Raw genomic sequence first — 18,276 nt, forward strand, 5'->3', positions numbered from 1 at the left:
CCCAACCAACCCCCAGCCACTTGCAGCTCCCCCCCCACACCCCCCCGCCCTCTTCCTCCCCCCTCCTTCATTTACTGGTTAAACCAAACACAGAACAAGAAAATCTTGCCTTTGATTAAGTTTTTCATTATTTCTTCAAATACTTAAAAACTCACAAGATTCAGAGGCTCTTTTTGGCCTAGTTTATCAGAAAATCTACCACATTTATCTCAGGCTTCTATTTTCATGCACACACAAATAGCTTTGTAATCTTTCTTCTTAAATGTTGTTTGCAATTTATAAGTGCTGCATTGCATTTTGTTTTGGATGACATCTTGCTTTGGTTGTAAAGTCTTAAAGACAAGGGACATCCCATCATGCCCAAATCCGCAGATCTTTAGTCACATGTGTGGTCCTGACTGAAAGTGGCTGCAAACATTCAAGTAAATGTTCACCAGAGAGGCTTCCCTGATGTCCTGTGAGACCTAGGATGTACGCACAGTGCTGATCCAGTCCTTGCTGAGGCTAGCACCAACCTGACAGTTATCATCTTGTTGCACAAGTGGGACTGAAGGTTTATGAGTATGACACGTGTTTGATGGTATCAAAATCTCTGCACATATGCTATCTCACTTGTAACACACTAAAAGCCAAATGCACTCTTAAGGGTGATGTCCTGTGAGACCTAGGATGTACGCACAGTGCTGATCCAGTCCTTGCTGAGGCTAGCACCAACCTGACAGTTATCATCTTGTTGCACAAGTGGGACTGAAGGTTTATGAGTATGACACGTGTTTGATGGTATCAAAATCTCTGCACATATGCTATCTCACTTGTAACACACTAAAAGCCAAATGCACTCTTAAGGGAAGATTCCTCATTAGAGCTTAGCCTGTACATAGCTGCTGAATGTTTCTTGTCTAGCAGCATATCACTGCTATAAATTGCTAAGGGAATATTTGTACCACAAGAAGCTACACCTACAGGCAAAATAAAACTTCCTTCCCTTTTATTCCCACCTGGGTTGTTCTAATAGAAAGTGTGTGGGGAAACAGCAGGTTGCCTTTAGAGATACATTACCATTGCACACGGAAATGAAGGTCACAATGAAGTTTAAACCAGGAGAAGGTATCATTTCATAGATATTTGCCCATGCTTGGAAACTCGCACCAAGGCAGTACTACATATAGTTCAGAGGAATGTGTCTACATGCACTTGGTTCCTCACACATTACTCACATTTCCCGAAACATCCGTCTGGGAGCTGACATCCAGGTACTGCCGGGGTAACAAAGGGCTGGAGCTTTCCACAGACATGCTGCTAGCCCACAGGTCTGACTGGGATCCTCTGTCATTCACAAAGCTGTCTTTTAACCTGGCTAAGCTCTAAAACCGTAAGAAGTCACGAGATGAGTTCACTTTTGCTCAAAGTACCTTGGCAGCTACACAGTTTTAGCCTAAACTACATGATTAAGATCTGACCATGTTTACTGTGTGCACTCAGACTTGGCAAACATGAGGTCAGGCATGGCTGGACTGCACCACCCACGGCACGAAGCAGTAAGCAAGTGTTTACTACTGTTAGTTGCTATATTTTATACTTCTTATTTCCAGGATCTGAAGAATAAAAAGGCTGCAGTCCAACTACAATACCGAATTAATTTATGTTTATAAAAATCTCAATTACATATCTGAAATACAAAATACTTAAATTACTTCTCAGAAATTCAATCTGATAGCAATGATGACATAAAATACTACAAAGTCATCCTGTTTCAATACCTGAATGAGGTCTTGTTTTTCCTTCTCCCCTGATGTGATGGCCTTCTTGAGAGCTTTCATTTCACTTAAAATGGCTTGCGCCTCATCAAGTTTGTAGCCACCTTGAGTATCAGACATTTTCATGTCAATTCTGCATGGAAATTTTTTTAAAAATACAGTAAGCTAACACTTTATAAAGTCCAGTTAATTTAATCATCCTAGATGCATGCATCTTGACATTAATTTTTAAGAAATACACACTCTAAAACATAACAAAGAAAACAGAAGGAACAAAAAACCCCTCTCATCACCACCTAAGTTACTCCATTCAGAAGAACATTAAGCTTCAGAACTCTCATTTTAGCCATATAATCTCTTTGACTCCTTAGGGAGGACAGAGGTGCAGACAAAATCCCCAAAACAGTAAGTTTGGGCAGATTGCTTCTAGCTACCTTGTTTCTAACCTACAAAGGATCAACTTAGCCATCTATGAGAATTACTTTATTTTCAGTCATGATTTTGAAAAACAGGCAACAGACCTCATGTGCATGGATGCATTTGCTTGCACAACCTAATAACAAGCTGCCTCATCCTTCCTACTTCTCAAAGGAATTCAACAGTTGACATTCATAATAAATATCAACCACCAACATTATTTAAAACATGCCAGATGTCTAGTCATACAAAGGTAAATACCTGAAACTTTTCCTCCCCTTCCACTCCACCCCAAATTTTTCCTTAGTGCCCTAAAACAATGACTCTCTTAATTAAGACAATAGGCTGTACTGTGTCATCTGTATTGAGCAATGCTGAGTAAAACAGAATACCATTTAACTGGAGACATCTTGGTTCAAAATCTTTTTACCACAAAGTCAGTTCTAATGTAGTAAATGACATACAGGCATTGATTTGAGAGAACTACCCTCATGGCTGTTGTACTGCTTTCAGTTGCACATGCCTAAAGATAGCAGCAGCAACATATTTCAGATTACGTTATTTAGGCAGCTATTTATAAATGGGGAGGGGATGCATTACAAGCCAGAGATGTTCTACACTGAAAATAAGATCTTGAGAAAAAACTTACTTCTTCAGTGTTTGAAATCCATGCTCTTTGTACTGGAGCTCCTGCTTCATGTGAGCTACTTCCCTCTTGAGTTTATTAACCTGCAGTAAAGTGTCATATTTTTAGAATATTTTATACGAAAATTTAGGTATAGCACTACCCATTCATTTCAAAACCTATTCAGTGTAGACACTACTCTAAACAAAGTTTCTAGACAATTAGTTCATCTCAACAGCAGCTAACAGCCCTGACTGCATCCTCTTCAGGACATTATCACTGGCTAGGGCTTTATCCAGTACCCAGATATTACACCACTCAATAAGGGGCTCAGAGGAAGTTCCAATCTCATAAGCAGAAAAGCTGAGCAAAATTCAAGAGAGACAGGAATGAAACTCATGTCGATTTTACTGAGAAATGTTTTAAACCTTCCCAGTCATTAAAAAGAACCATTAAGATCAGGACAGGAGTTACACTGCAGCAATAGAAGCCATCCTCCAAGTTACCAAACTAAAAGCCCCACTGCATGAGTAACACAGCAGGATGATAATACGTATTGTAAATCCACTGACCCTACAGCTTGCTGTTTTATATTCCTCCACAGAGGCCAGACTGACCTACTTTACTTTAGTCCTTTTTTCTTCCCAAACTGAGCTCTGCATGAGAGCACACACTGCCGCTGCTAACAACCCACACTAAGCCCAGGACAAAACAGCTGCCAGTCTCTGGAGAGAACTCGCAGCTCTCCAGTGCTGTGGCACACCACGGAGCCAGCAAGCAACTAAATATCCCACAGTGTATCTGTACAGCAGTATGTACTACCACTTCCAAGGAAGCCTAAGGGAAAAAAAGTGTTTCCACCTCTTAAAATGGCATAATTTTAGAATTCTGATAAATTATCTCCTAGATTAAGAATGGTAACATTAGCTCTTTCAACTCCTTTGGCAGCTCCTTTTAGTATTTGCCACGAGGTTTAGAAATATCTGACGATTACTTGTTGCAAGCAAAGGTCCACTCATAGTACTTACCCTGGATTTTGTAGTAGCAATCTCTGCTTTGAGGATCTCTGGATCATACTTGGAACTTGATGATGAGCCAGAGAGCACTAGAACAAATACAACACCCAGTTTAGCAGATCTACCATCCTCCCTACTCTTCTACCAACTCCACCACAAATCAAGACCTCCCATCACTCCTGCACACCCAGATCTCCACACACTGCTGATGTAGGCCTTTTACCCATTTTCCACATCTCTTCTCACCCCTCAAAGGCAGGGAAAGGCAATAGTGCAGTCAAGTACTCCAAAAAAGTTAATACTAAAGAGGCTAGAACATGTCCTGCACCTCCAAAGTCTTGATTTGTTCCAAGTTAACACTTAACTGAGACTCCCAAACACTCCATTCAATAGTTTGGTTTCCTGCATTTCCAAAGGCATTTAACAGAACCGAAGGGACGGGGATTACATAAAGGTTTACTTTACTTTTTTTTAGACTTTCTCGTTGAGTAAACAATCCACTGAATGTTTAGAAACAAAGAAAAGCAAAGAATGAGAAGAAACTGAAAAATGCCATGCAAGCCTTCTCACAGCCTTGAGGACATGACCACTCATACAATGTGTCACACTGGATTAAATCAATGTTCCATTAAGAGCAGAATTCGCTTCTCAGAAGCGGTTAAAACCCTTCTGCTTCAGAAGGTACAGAAGCTCCCCAGCGTGCAATGTTGTTAGAGGTAGCTGAAGGTCGGGGAGATATTTTGATCCTTGCAGCCATCAGTTTATGCCCTATAAAACATCTCTAGTTCTTTCTGTTTGGTCCTATTTTTAAAGACAGATCACATCACACCAATGTAATTCATGTTCACAGTGTTCTTAGTGTACTGCTCTGGCAGACCAGTACTTAGGTAGACTGCTCTTCAGAAAAGACCAAAAACTACTTCGGAGATAATGGGCAGACCCTAGTCAAATAAGAATCCTTCAGTTCACAGAAAACTACTTAAATACTTTTTAACATCAGGCACAGGATTAGCCAGTGGAATTCACCACCATAAGACATAACTCAGCAAGAGTGAAGCAGGGGGAGGTCAGCTCACTAATGTGGCAAGTAAGAACATAAAAAGACTGCAATACTAAGGATTATTAAAAAAATTCTGGAAGACTTGCAGGAAATAAATCCTCCTCTGGACATTTTCCAGCTCCTAACTAGTAACAATAAGGAGGAAATCTGGCCTTCTACAAACACTTCTGCACCAATTCTTGAAGTGACAGATATTGATGTTTCCTGTGTGACAAAGAATATGGAGCACAAACCAATGTTCTTCATACGCAGAGGGATAACCTACCAATGTCAACTTTCAAATGGCATAAAATACAGAGCTTTAGCTCCCCGAGACTCCCACTCCACTACCTGGGATGTTAAACTCCAAAAGGGCCCATGAATGCTATCTGAGATAAGCCTTCTTACCTTTTTGCTATACTTTCAACAGAGGAATCAAGGAAAATAGAATATAACTTAATTTTTTCACACTGAGCCAACCACATTTTTTTCACATTTATTGAAGCCCATGCTGAAAACCTGCACACTGCCTCCCATGACTGAGCCAACTGCAGTACTGTTTCGTAACAATTATCCCTTACCAAGGAGGTGCTAGGCAGCTATTGCTTTTGAGACAAACTGAGCAAATGTGGAAACACATAACACATCCCAGTGCTCCACCAGAGGACCAGCTTAAAGCATTTTACTGTCCTAGTTGGTTCATGACCGAGAAAGTCACTGGATAGGAGTTCACTAACTACTCACAGCTGGTCTGAGAGCCCAGTTTGTGCTCCCAAACATCATGCAGCTGCCGATATTCTTGCTGGGCCAATTCAAGCCTCTGCTGTTTCACTTGATAGATCTCCTTCTGTGCAGCTATCGCCTCCTGGGCCAGGACCAGATAGTCTTTCAGCATATGCTCCTGCTCCCGCCGCCATTGCACACGAGGGTCTTCTATCTGTGTAGTTTCTTGGAGAGAAAACAGAAGGAGGCAAGATCAATGCAATGCAGGTTTGTACTGCTGCCTGAAGAAGCTCCATCATTTATGGCAATATTTTAAAATAACCCTTTGCCCCATCCCGTAATAAAAAAGTGGAATAAAAGTGGACATTTTCCTTTATTTTTTTAGGAGGTGACCATTGGTCCACAGTGAACTCCAAGAAGATCAGCCACACTGAATCACTGTATAGAACAATTTATAACAAAATCATTGTACAACTCTCCAACTCCTCTGAAGCCATCCTGGTTCTGCTTCTTAAAACATCCACACACAAGCACATGCACACACAAGCTCTAAGATAGTCATATTGACTGTTAAACTTATCTTTATTGCAACTGCTTTGTAAGATTACTAATAAAATACCTCTACTATTTCACTGATAAAAAAAACTTTCAGAAGACATCATTGCCACATGATTGCATTATACTGCATCTGACAACATGAAAGCAATTACAACTCTGCCCCGGCTTCTTTGGCTGCCAAGTGGCTTTTATTAAAAAAGGGAAAGAAAACCTCACTCAGATTCCATAGGTAAGTAAAAATAAAGAGTCATTAAATCACAGAAAGTATTAATTAAAGCATCTCAAATTACATCACAAACAGCAACTCAGAAGGGGAGTAAACACTTCCTTCACTGAAAGCAGGCACAGCAGTAAATCACTGTGGAACACAGGAAGCGGACTTTAGGAAAAATATGTTTCGGTAACATAGGCAACGCAGTCATGAACAGCTACACCACTTCCATCTCCCTTACCTCAACACAACCAATACATTGCTTTTCAGGTTTCTAATAATGAAAAAGGTATAAGGTCACAGACGTGCAGCTAGTGCTCATACTAATTAGGCAAATTTATTGTCAGTATTTGTCTCGGTTTTGTGAACAAGTGTCCAAAATATTTGTCATTTCTCTTTCAAGGCTATTATACGTTCTTGCTTGGAACATGCTCCAATATTCAGTTAACTAAGTGCTCTAAACTGTCTAAACTACTGTGCTTGAATGAGGATGCCTAGTTACCACATAATGAATAATTAATAAAAAGGAGCTGCTTGAAACTATCAGTAGGAATCTAATCTGCATATCTTAAGAGCCTCTTTAAATATTTAGTAAAAGCTGCCATGGTGGAAGGCATGAGCAGCTCTTAAGCAAGTCAGGCATAAGACTAACATTGCAAGACACAGGATGTAGGGAAGAGAACAGTTTGACAATAATCCTAAGAGCAGAACTAGAAATAAAGGATTTTACCCAAGGGATGGACACTCAACCATTTTCACAAGCTGTCCGTTATCATGCTGAGGAGAAAATTAACAGGATACTCCAGCAATAACGTGTTTTAACAGTATCCCAAGACCCAAAAGAACACATGCCATTTCAAGTTACATAGCAAAACTCAGAGAAGCTACAAACGGTCATTAAAAAAAACTTTTAAGACACAGTATAGTTTGAAGAAGCATTCCAACAAAAAGTCCTTTATGAGTCCTGCTAGCAGAAGCAACATTTCAGCTGATGTAATATGAAAGCTAAGCCTGGACCTGAAAAACTGCCTCAAAATAACTTGAGGAAAAAGCAAGTACTTGTGCCAACAGTAGGCGCTGGTGCCCTCCCAGACAGCACTGTGGTCTCCCTTAGAGGGAGCAAAAGAAAACTGAGGAAGACACAGCAGCGTATCAACTGTCAGAGTCCAGAAACCCCAGGCTTCTATTCTAGCCCCCAAATCCCATTTTCCAGATAACCATTACTCACATCCAGATGGAGTAACTCCCTTTAACCCATAGTTGAACCAGAAGGGGAAAGTCTGCTGCAATCTACGCAGAAAGGTGCCCCCCATACTCCCAGGCATGCAGTGTCCCCAGAACAGATTGCATCAACAAGCACCAGCAACCATGACTCAGGACTCTTAATTTCAAGCATAATTAATATGTTTGCAAAGTACCCACGACACTTGAAGTCTAATTCAGAACACTGGGTCATAAGTCTACCTGTACCTATGACTTTTTCAAGCTTGGCTATTCCCAGTTTTCCCTTCAACTAGCAGCCCATTCTTCCTATAATCACAAGAAGGGCGGTGGAAGCTGCTGCGGGGAAATCCCTCCATTATAACCAACCAGGAGGAAGACTATAAAAATCTATGTCATCCTGAACACCTCTGTTAGGTGGTGAAACACTGACACTGCCCCAAACATACACACCACTGGACAAAGCGAACACTTGGCAGCCAGCTCATGGGGAGGATGGACAATGCACTTACGTACCAAAACTGCTTTGTTCCCGTTTTCTTAAATATTCACCTCAACTTTTTCAGTAATCACAGCACTACCTGTATCCCTTTGACTGCAGCTTTGAGCTTTGATTTTCAAACATGTAATAACAATCTATGAAAACGTTGGCCAAGGGCTCTTGATCTGTCCCAGCTACTGAGAAATGCAAAACACATTAAAAAGTACTACAGAAATGCAGGCTATTACATCATTTGTTGTCTTGGGAATTTTTAATTTAATGTTGAGCTTGTCATAAATAAATCTGATTGTTTCATGTTTGAAGAATGTAGTCTTACTATGCTTGCATCAGCATCTGGCAAGAAAATCATTGTTTCTTTGCGCAAATCAAATTCCAAAAAAGTTCTCACAGAGACACTCAGGGCTATGCATTAATACTGTATTAGGAATATTCTGGGTAACTGTATTTATTTTGCCTCAGAGAGAAGGTTAGGAGTGTTCTCCATCGCACTTTTTTAATGGCTCCTGACTTTAGAGATTTAATCTAGGTCTGTCCTTGGGCTTGTTTCTGATAATTAGTCTCAAATACTTCAAGCATTCTTGAATCAACATGCCTCCATCTCCTTCACACCCTCTGATGATGGTTCCTTCCTGCACAGGGAATCTGCAAAAGACCTTGGAAAGGAAGGAGGTTTTGGACACTCTCCAGAGGATACTTCAACATAAACCACAAAGATCAGCCTCTTGATTAGCTGAAGGTAAGTGAATATGGTTCGTTTTATCATGATTTGGATTAGAGCTGGCATAAGAAATAGGGTTATGGTTTTGTTTCTCTTTTTAACCTTCTAATTGAAATTCTAGGTCAAGGCTTGTAGCCACTGGCACCCTACAGAAGGGAGACTTTTTAAGAGCAACTGCTATTAAGCAGGTGTCAGCATGGTTTGAAGCCTTCTCTGCATGCCCTTGAAGCCTGTGGTGCTTTTGAGTGGCACAGACCAGGGGTGACTGCCCCAGACCACACAGGGCGGACCTGAAAACAGATCATTGCACGTTCACGCCAGAGCCAACTCAAATCCACGACTAAGATCATGTTTGGTTTATCCTACCTACATATTGCAGTTTCTGGTAGCTGAAACACTAAGGAGATCCAACAAGCTTCCACATCCCACAGCAGGCTTCAGGTCAAAGATTTTTTCCTGTACCTGAACTGTGTCCCCCTAAGACCACAGCTAGCCATCCTTGTTTAGGCAAGTGCCAGTGAAGTAAGTTAATGCCCCAGTTTTGGCTAGGATGGGCCACAATGACAACAAGCACTCAGCTTCCTCCAGTGTGGATAAGGAGAGGAAGACAAATGAGAATATAAAAATAAATCTCAAACTGAAGGGAGAGTTCAGAAGCAACCTCATCATTAACTCTCCGGAGTGCTTTCTTATGGAAGTGAAATGGACCCAAGACATGGTCTTACAGACCTATAGGACACCTCAATTTGTGTCTTGCAATTTAGCACCTCCTCAAGCAAAGCTTGTCCAGCCCTCTTCCCTGCAGATCTCCCTTGTGTGATCCTGTATACTTGTCTACGCTTTCTTCCCCACTACCTTTTTCTGTAAAAGGAAAAATCAACATCCTCTGCCTCACAAAAAAATAATTAGGATAAAGCCATTTAAAGATATGTAAATACTGTGATATTGGCATGACAAGCTCTAAAGAAAAATGTGTCACCTTCTCATCTGGAGTCATTTGATCTTTGTATTGCAGAGAGTAGTTAGTGTTTTTTGAGAATAGGCTTTTTTTATTCTGCATTTTTAATAATCAAGAGATGTTGTTAAAATGTGGAAGGTGCAGTCTCAGGCCAGAGGAAAATATGGCTTTTCTGAAAAAGGGAAGGGTGTGAAAATAACCAAGAAAAAAACCCCCAAAAAACCAAGCTGACTTCCACATTTTTATTAAAAAACAACCCCCCAAAAAAACAACCCAGCTCTTGCTGAAAAAAAAAAGAAAAAATTGCTGGAGTTCTCATTTAGAGTCCTAGTCCTAGAAGCAGAATTAAAAAAAAACAAAAACAAAACAAGAAACAAAACCTCCAAAAACTTCAAGGCACTTTCACATATTAAAAGTTTTTCTCTTTGCAGGAGTTACAGAGACTCCCAAAAGGGCCTGGGCACGGTTCTGCTGTGAACTTGTGGACTGTAGTTGGAGCTGTTCTGTAAAAAGAACCAAAGTCATTTATTTATTTTGTTTCTTGCTTTTTTCAGGGGATTTGTTCTAGCACAACCCAATACACATTTCCTAACAATTTCTGTAACGACTTACAAAGTTCTGCATTTTCTTATAATTCAAATGAGTTTATAAAGATCAACACTTCTGGTCTGACAAAGATAGTAAGCTAAACTATTTTCCAACCTGCACACCTCTCAGGATATCCCAAGCCTACTTGAGAGCTTCCTCTCCAGTAAAGGTAGCGTGAATTGCTGCAGCTCAGGGAGCTCATGCAGTCATTCAGTTTATCCCTGCCAGGGGCATAAACACAAGACCTTTGCACTGTTTCCAATGGTGTTGCCACAAGGACAAATTCCAGGCTAAGAACAAACTCCAGATCATTGCTACCTAGTTGGACGCCTCAGTAGAGCCAAAGCTTACAGAGGTGTGTCCATAGTATCAGCTTGAACGTGACTGCTGATTTGAAGACTGAAAACTAAAAGGTCTCAAATTCCTGGTTTACAGAAGGAAGTAACTTGCATGATGGAGGACAGGATCTGATTTCACAAGCTGCAGATCTCATCTACTCTAAAGCACACTGTTAGTGATTTTGTGGTTTTGTGTTCAGTGTTATTTTAACACAGGCACAGAACAATCACTCTGTAAAAATACAATAACGTGTCACTTACTGGTGTTGTGGTCTATGTAATAAACTCCAACCTGAGGGTCATAAGCTTCTTCCCATCCTAATGGCAATTCATCACTAATGCAGTCTGCAAAGGTTAGTGGTTTAGTATACCTGAAATGCAAAATAATAGGTAGGATGAATAAATAAAAGAACACTCCCACATGTCCCATATTCCAAACAACTGACCAGAAAACAAGTACCACAAGGGCTCCAGTAAAGAAAACGAAGTTGAAAACTATTTTAAAGCTTTTGTTCTTATCAAGTAATACTCCACAAACTCTTCCCCCTTTCTTCATCTGAAGTTACAGCAAGAGGAATTCATTTTGACAGAGCTCTCGAGCCTTCCCCGGCTCTGCTTGTACTCGCTCAACAATGGAACATTAAGAACTTTGCCAGAAACAATCCTCGTCTCTCAGCTGAAAGAACAAGACTGTTTGCAGGCAAGTCCTGTATCAAAAATATGTAGACAAGGAGGAGCAAGATGAGAAATACAATTTGCATAGCATGAATAATTAAGACTGCACAATCAATAGCAAGTGCTGAGGACTATGGGACCACTTGTCATGCAACTCTACTCATTTGCATTGCAATATGTTTTGTTTCACTAATGACAAACTAAATTAGTTTCTCAGTATCATGAAAATGTGTAAATTACTCCATCCAAATGAGGAAGTATTCCTGCAATATTGCTCTCATGAGTTTTTCTATTAGAGACCACATCCAGCAACAGTTTGAAGGCCTGTATGGCGAAAAACAAAGCCTAGAGTTCCCACTCCCCAAGTGACCCCACAGATTTTAGATACTGAAACCATGATCCTTTCCTCCCTTTGACTTTGAGCTAACGAGATTCAGCTTGCACCATCAAAACTCCTAACCAAGTGTATCACTGCAGGGAGGCACAAACCAGGAAGAATTCAGCTTGCAGGCATCTCACACATCCAGTTGCCAAAAGCGTAATATGCCACAGGCCCACAGATCCATCACGCAGCCCCAGCACACTGCTCCTGGTCTATCTGGAAGGAGGGCCATGACTTCATGTCGGGGCCCCCTCAGTCGGACTTATCGGAAGTGCCCGTTGGGCAGAAAGCACAGGACACACCAGGAACCAGCACAGTCCCGCTCCAGCAGTTATGCTGCCGACACTAAGGGCAATTCACTCACAAAGCGGCCATGGAACTGCACCCAACTCTGCCACGTACCAGCAGCACACCACAGGAAGGTAAGTGGATAAGAAAGCAGTTTTCCAACCCACTGTAAGAGACTGAACAGGTTTGCAGAAAGTCTTTCATGTCCAAAGGTAATTCAGCAGGGCTGGCAGTCAGATGAAGAGCGGAGGCACTAAGCAACCAACTGGTAGCCTCATATTAACATCTTAACAGTCACTCATTGGTGTAAAGGGGGATTTTTGGAAAAAGCCTCCAACCATAAGAGTTTCAACATAAAATCAACTTTTAATTACCAACATAATTCCCCCACAAAACATAACCTAGAATTCAGGTACATGACAACAATGAGGTGGAAACACTCCTGTAAAAGCTACGTAAATCACTAAGACCTCTACTTACCTGCTGCTGCATTTCACTTTCAACACATTGGCTCTGCCACCTGAAGCAGGGCTTGAATCGCTACTTTCTCAGAAAATTTCAATTTAATTTAAAGCTCTGCAGTGCAAAAAAGAACTCAGAGCTTCACAACATAAAACTGTGAAACTTCCTCAATAAACTTTAACTGAAAGGTTTATTTTTACTGTTCTTAATCTAGACCGTGTACCAAAACCATGTTTGTACAGAAAATATAGATTACCTGAAAGTAAAATAGAATCTCAACACTTCTGATTGTTATCCCTTATCTCAGGTTTTTCCCTGTGGATCAAGCTGTTTCCTCAGCCTCAGAGTACCCAGCATGTGCTGCTCTGAGTTGATCAAGTCAAAAGATGCACAAGGGTAAAAATGCAGAGCAAGGTCAGATACAAGCAACTCGCTGGAGATAACACTGATAAAGTGCTGTTGCAAACGTGTTGGCAATTTTAACTGAAACACTAGGGTTAGCGCTTTCACCTCTCTAAAAACGGAACTGCTAACACTAAATAAAGTAAGTGAAAGCAGGACAGGTAGAGAAGAGGGAAGGAGCAGCGCTGAATGCTGGACTCTGGAGGACCTGCTCCCATCCCTTAGAGGGGCACAGGCACGCTGGGACACACAGCAGGTAATGGGGAACACAGCTCGCCCTGCCCTGCCTGTCCCAGCACCTCCACTGTGCCATGCAGCAGGGCACGGCTGCAGCCGAGCTCCCCAGGGCAAAGCAGGGTGCTGCCTGCAGACACAGGGGTGCTCCTGAGGATGCCTTCTCCTTCGAGCCCATCAAAACAAACACAGAAAAACCTCAGTGTCTTCAGGATGCTCACACATTTACAAAAAACAGAAGAGACAACCATGAGAACTGGTTCTGCTCATTTTCTTGTGACTTCGGAATCAAGCTGATTTTTAAAAGCTGTCTAAGGGCTGGTCTCAACTTCACACACATCAAGAAAACCATTTTGATGATACTTCAATGTAACTTTTGAGGACTTGTGTTTTAGTAATTTGATTGCCCCGATAAGCATGACATTGTTCTTCCATGGCCAAATATTTTACAAAAAAAAAAAAAAAAAAATCAGTGAAAAATTTTCACCTATAGTCCACGATAAAGCCTAGATTTAATGCTTATTAGATACTATTTGGAACAAGGGAAAGGAGGAAGAGTTAGTATTTATTTATTTGTAAAAATATGTTTAAGGTCACCAGGGACAGAGTGTGCCATCTAGACCATGCAAAGTCCCAGTGGTCTTTTCCAGTGCATTATTTGATTAGTAACACTCAAAATACTCATGAACAGGTTTTCTGATTGCTGTTTTGCTCCCCCTAGAGAGAATTTTGTCAGAGGAGGTGTCATTTCATCCTGGCTTTGCACAGTGTCTAACCTTGTACACCAGCTTCCTTTCAGCTCTATGGATTGATTAAACCAGAAACCATGCACTTCCTGTGTCCCAGCTACGGTGCTCAACATTTTTGGTGAGTGATCCAGCAAACACCTCTCAATGTGGGTCGGTAATTAAACCTACACAAAGTATATTAGGTGAGGGTGTGCTGCAGGCATGAAACATACCTCAGCAGCTTAGCTGGTATTACACATTGAGCAGAGTTTTCTGCAGCAGAATTCTACTCAAGAATCACATGTAAGATTACAATAAAACTTTTTTTTTTTTTTTTTTTTTTTTTAAGCAACGTTGAGCTTCACTATCAGCCCCAGGACTTGGGACTACTTTCATCAGGGAATGGCACTATAGTGCCAACTTTGATTCTCCGAAGTTTAATACAAACTCATAAAGCTCCTGCTTAGCTTTTGTCCAGTCCTATTTTGCTAGAAGCAGCTGAATTCCTTCTAGATATGCTCAGGAAGTGTCAGACTCTATAGAAAGCCAGGACGAGGCAACTGAAGCATACTTATTCCTATTTTCCATATGAAGTGTAATGCATGAACTACATCCAGTCAGTTCTTTCAGTTTGAGTTTTGGAAAAAAGGGAGATGCAGCAAGGCAGGATCAGTCTGCTATAGCGATGACACAAGCCAACTGGAGACTTGCCAGTTACTAGGGCTCAGAAACAGACAGTAATTTCACCTTTGAGATTCAGATTTTCAGCATATCTCGCAAGCAGCACCCACCACCAAGCACGCACTACTGCCATCCTCCCTTCCTGACCACAAGCTTGCGACTCTCCCATTTGTACAGAGGAGTAAGTATTCATTAAAGGAGAAATCTGTTATTCAACTAGCAAACAGAAGAGTAATTAGTTTTAGAATTAAGAGAGTAATTCCATTTAGTGCAGACAACATATGTCATATAGCTATTTCCTCAAATAACTGCAGCTTCATAACCAAATTACTTTCTCTTCGAAACTCCTTTCCCTTGCTTTTGTGGGAAAAACAAATCAAAGAAGCAATGCTACAATTACAGATGAAAGACGTGCAATATGTTGTGTAGCCAGACTACGAATAAAGCATAAAAAAAAAAAAAAGATCAGATTACTTCCTTGTTTTAAGATGTGATTTTAGGGGTTATGAAGACTGAAATAAACCAATATTCCAGGAGTCCAAAATCAAGCATCTCGCAATGCAGCATGACAGATTAAACGAGCAAAAGGTAAAGTTACTTTCTGACAGCAAGACACGATTCAGTTAGTGTATTATTTCTGTATAAAACAGGACTGTTTCTGCATTTGGGAAGTTAAAGCTAGGGCATAGCTGCAGAACTATTTCTTCTGAAATATCTCTTTTGCAATTCACAGAGCTTCCTAATAGCCTTGGAAAAATCTCATCCACTCAGTCAAACCACATTACCATACAATAGGTCCTCTCCGTAGCTAGACTTAAAGCAGCAATCTAGAAAAATGGACCCCTTTCACCCACTGTACTTATAATTAAGGAAGGAAACCTACTAAATTATTTATGCATTCTTTGCCCTCCTCCATTAGGGGAAACCTCCAGATACATTCAGTCAGCTTTCAAAAGGAAGCAATACACCCAAAAGTTCAGAAAATCCTGACTTTGACTTCTGATCTCCAGTCATAAAGAGGGAACCAAGGGGGAAAACTTCAAGTCTGTAGGGGTAGCATTTTTTCTTAAATTAGTCTAGTTAAAAGAGATGACACTTTCAGACACGAGTGTCTGCACCTTCCATCCATGCTTGCTTTGCTCTAACACCTTTTAGAGATCAGTTAGACCAGACCTATCCTTGATGTGCTTCATCTGCTTCTGAGCTGGAGGCTAAACTTGTTGTGGAGTTCCTGCAAGAGAAAACAGCCAGAGCTAAAGGAGGTATTTGTAAATCATAGCCTAACTCTGGCCTTCTAGCTCACCAAAAAGTAACCCACATGTTCACATCATATCAACTCAACTGCATCGCAAATTCATCTTATCTGTGACTGCCCTTTCCCCATTAACTAAGTTTTAATCTGAGTAATTTTAAGGAACATTTAGTATTTTGGAAAAAACAACAACACCACATCAACCTAGATTTATCAATTTCTACCACAGTTTTCAAGATGTTATTTTTTTCATTCGATTTCATTCAAGAAATTCAAATTTACTTGAGCAAGTGCAATTACTCATTAGGACATCTGGAAACCAGATACCCTCAGCAACCACCACACACAGCAAGTCAAGGACTTTGTTTTAGAAATTGATCCTGATAACAGAGGTAAAAGATAAGAGCATCACCCAACTTCTTAACCTGAGGAGTACCTTACAGTCTTCAGGCAAAGGCAGGCTGAGGGGAAAGCCATTGCCCACCCACTGGCCAGTGAATGCATCAAGACACTTCCATCTTTGCAAAACATTTGCCCCTAATAACTCAAGTATTTGTACAGCAAATGATGTTCAAATCCTGCTTCCACTGTAGGAAATAGAAAGTAATTTCCTAGCTCTAGCTCACAAGTCACATCATTTTTAAATGAGCAGGGTTTCTATGTTTCTTATAATTTTTGATCTCTCATCTTCAGCTTTTTTCACAGATAAAACTGGAAGCCAGTGTTATCATGTGCAAACACTATTAAATGGAAACTTGCTCATCTCAGATTCCAAAAGCCTTTCTATAGTTTTTAACTCCACTGTTGTCAATCAAAAACCTCATTACACAGGAAACCGAAGGCAAATAATCCTTGTATAATAAGTTTTTGATTGACAGAAGGTTTGTTAAACACAGCTCTAAGATCACAGGTTCCGACAGGAGCAGGAGATGGGTGAACTGTACCACTTACAAATTTGCAGTTAATACTACAAAGGTAACAGAAATCAATCCTGAACTTCTTAAAACAGGAAATGTTATTTCTGTAATTACTGGATTTCAGAGCCAACTGGTGGCCTAGAGCAATCTAGCGAACTCACACGCAGCTTTTTAGTAATGCTCATGGCTGTGAGTACATATGTGCACGGACGTATGTGTGCAGACAGCAAACTGTGTTCTTCAGTCAGCGAGACGTCAAGGATTTATAAACCAGCAGTGGATTGCCAAGTTTCTACGCTGTATGTAAACCCACTTAATCCCTATGTTTGCAGGGTTCCTCAAACCCCTATAACACAGTCAAGCCATTTCAACAGTAGAGCCTTATTTTAATCAGTTCAGTACAGATCACATGGTCTTATAGGAAATCCTTCATGACTCTATATAGGTGAAACTACAGACCAGGGGATTTCCTACAGTTTACTGTACCTATAGCAGCAGCTCACTGCATAAGGAACAAAGGTAGCACCTGGATCACTCAACCTTCACATCAGCTCCTCTTACAGCATTAGCCACCAAAACATAACAGCTTAACAGCTCCGTTCATTTCTCCACTTCCCTCCTGCACTCACAGGTACACAACGAGTGTATAAGGCGTACAGGTTTCATGGGCAAGAATCAAGCAAGACAATAAAATTATGAGTTCTGGCAGATATTCCCACTCATAGCATTTCTCTTACAAATTAAATAGTTTTTAAACTTAGCATTTTGCGGGAGAAGCTTGGAGTAAGGTTTTACTGTCAATGGCTTCTACTTAAATTACTTTTTTCTACACAGCATTTCTTCACTTCCATTTGAATAAAACTCACTGCTTGCTATGTGCCAGGATGTGCTACACAAACCACGAAAGACGATGGGCTAAAAGCACCTCGATCCCAGCTGCGACACTGGAGTAGCTGTACACAAGACCCATGGGTCTGAGTTTTGAGGAACCTGCTAATGGGTAGGGTTCCTACTATAATTCAGAAGGCTGCTGCAGGAATCACTGCCAGGAGGCTCGACACAATGACATACAAGCTTCTTTGTTTTTAATGAGGTCATCCCATTCTCAAGACAGACAAAGATTATTTTTAAACTTCAGCACAGAAAAACCTATCGCTTTGCAGACAAATTTTCTAGGACTACAGCAATCTCCTCCTCACAAAAGCTTTTAAAAATAGACTCCTACACATTTATTACTCAGCTTGGTGATCTAGCCCTCAAACTCACCAGGGCTATTCGTCGCTATAGTAACTATTTTCCCTAGGAGCATCTTCTCTCACCGCAGGGAGAATTGCCTTCGGAGGCTGGAGGTGTGGCAGCAAAGAGGCAAGAGTTTAACGATCTTGCTGGAAAAGCTTTCCTCACCCCACCACCACACACCTGGGCACAGTGAAACACTCTCTTCCATTTCCACTCCAACTGCAATTTAGGGAAAAGGTGATGAGAACATCTCATCCCTAACAGCCAGTGACACAACAGGCAGCTCTGGGCCAAATGGCATCCTCGATGGCACCAAAACCTCAACAACTCCAGTGGGTTTAGAAG

The 18,276-nt window shown here is 41.0% G+C and overlaps 1 protein-coding gene across 1 annotated transcript in view; it reads right to left on the reverse strand.

The window, feature by feature from the left end:
- The window catches only part of WWC1 (WW and C2 domain containing 1), a gene marked incomplete at its 5' end in the record, with an annotated part of 37,732 nt that extends 26,690 nt beyond the window's left edge, over positions 1–11,042 (reverse strand). The window contains 6 exons of the mRNA XM_010171012.2: positions 1,218–1,364; positions 1,761–1,890; positions 2,824–2,903; positions 3,828–3,904; positions 5,599–5,802; positions 10,933–11,042. Coding sequence (XP_010169314.2) covers positions 1,218–1,364; positions 1,761–1,890; positions 2,824–2,903; positions 3,828–3,904; positions 5,599–5,802; positions 10,933–11,042 — 748 coding nt within the window. The remainder of the gene's footprint in view (positions 1–1,217; positions 1,365–1,760; positions 1,891–2,823; positions 2,904–3,827; positions 3,905–5,598; positions 5,803–10,932) is intronic.
- Positions 11,043–18,276: the final 7,234 nt, after the last annotated feature.

This window comes from Antrostomus carolinensis, unplaced genomic scaffold, assembly GCF_000700745.2.
Source record: "Antrostomus carolinensis isolate BGI_N321 unplaced genomic scaffold, ASM70074v2 scaffold41166, whole genome shotgun sequence".
In the NCBI taxonomy this organism is placed as follows: Eukaryota; Metazoa; Chordata; class Aves; order Caprimulgiformes; family Caprimulgidae; genus Antrostomus; species Antrostomus carolinensis.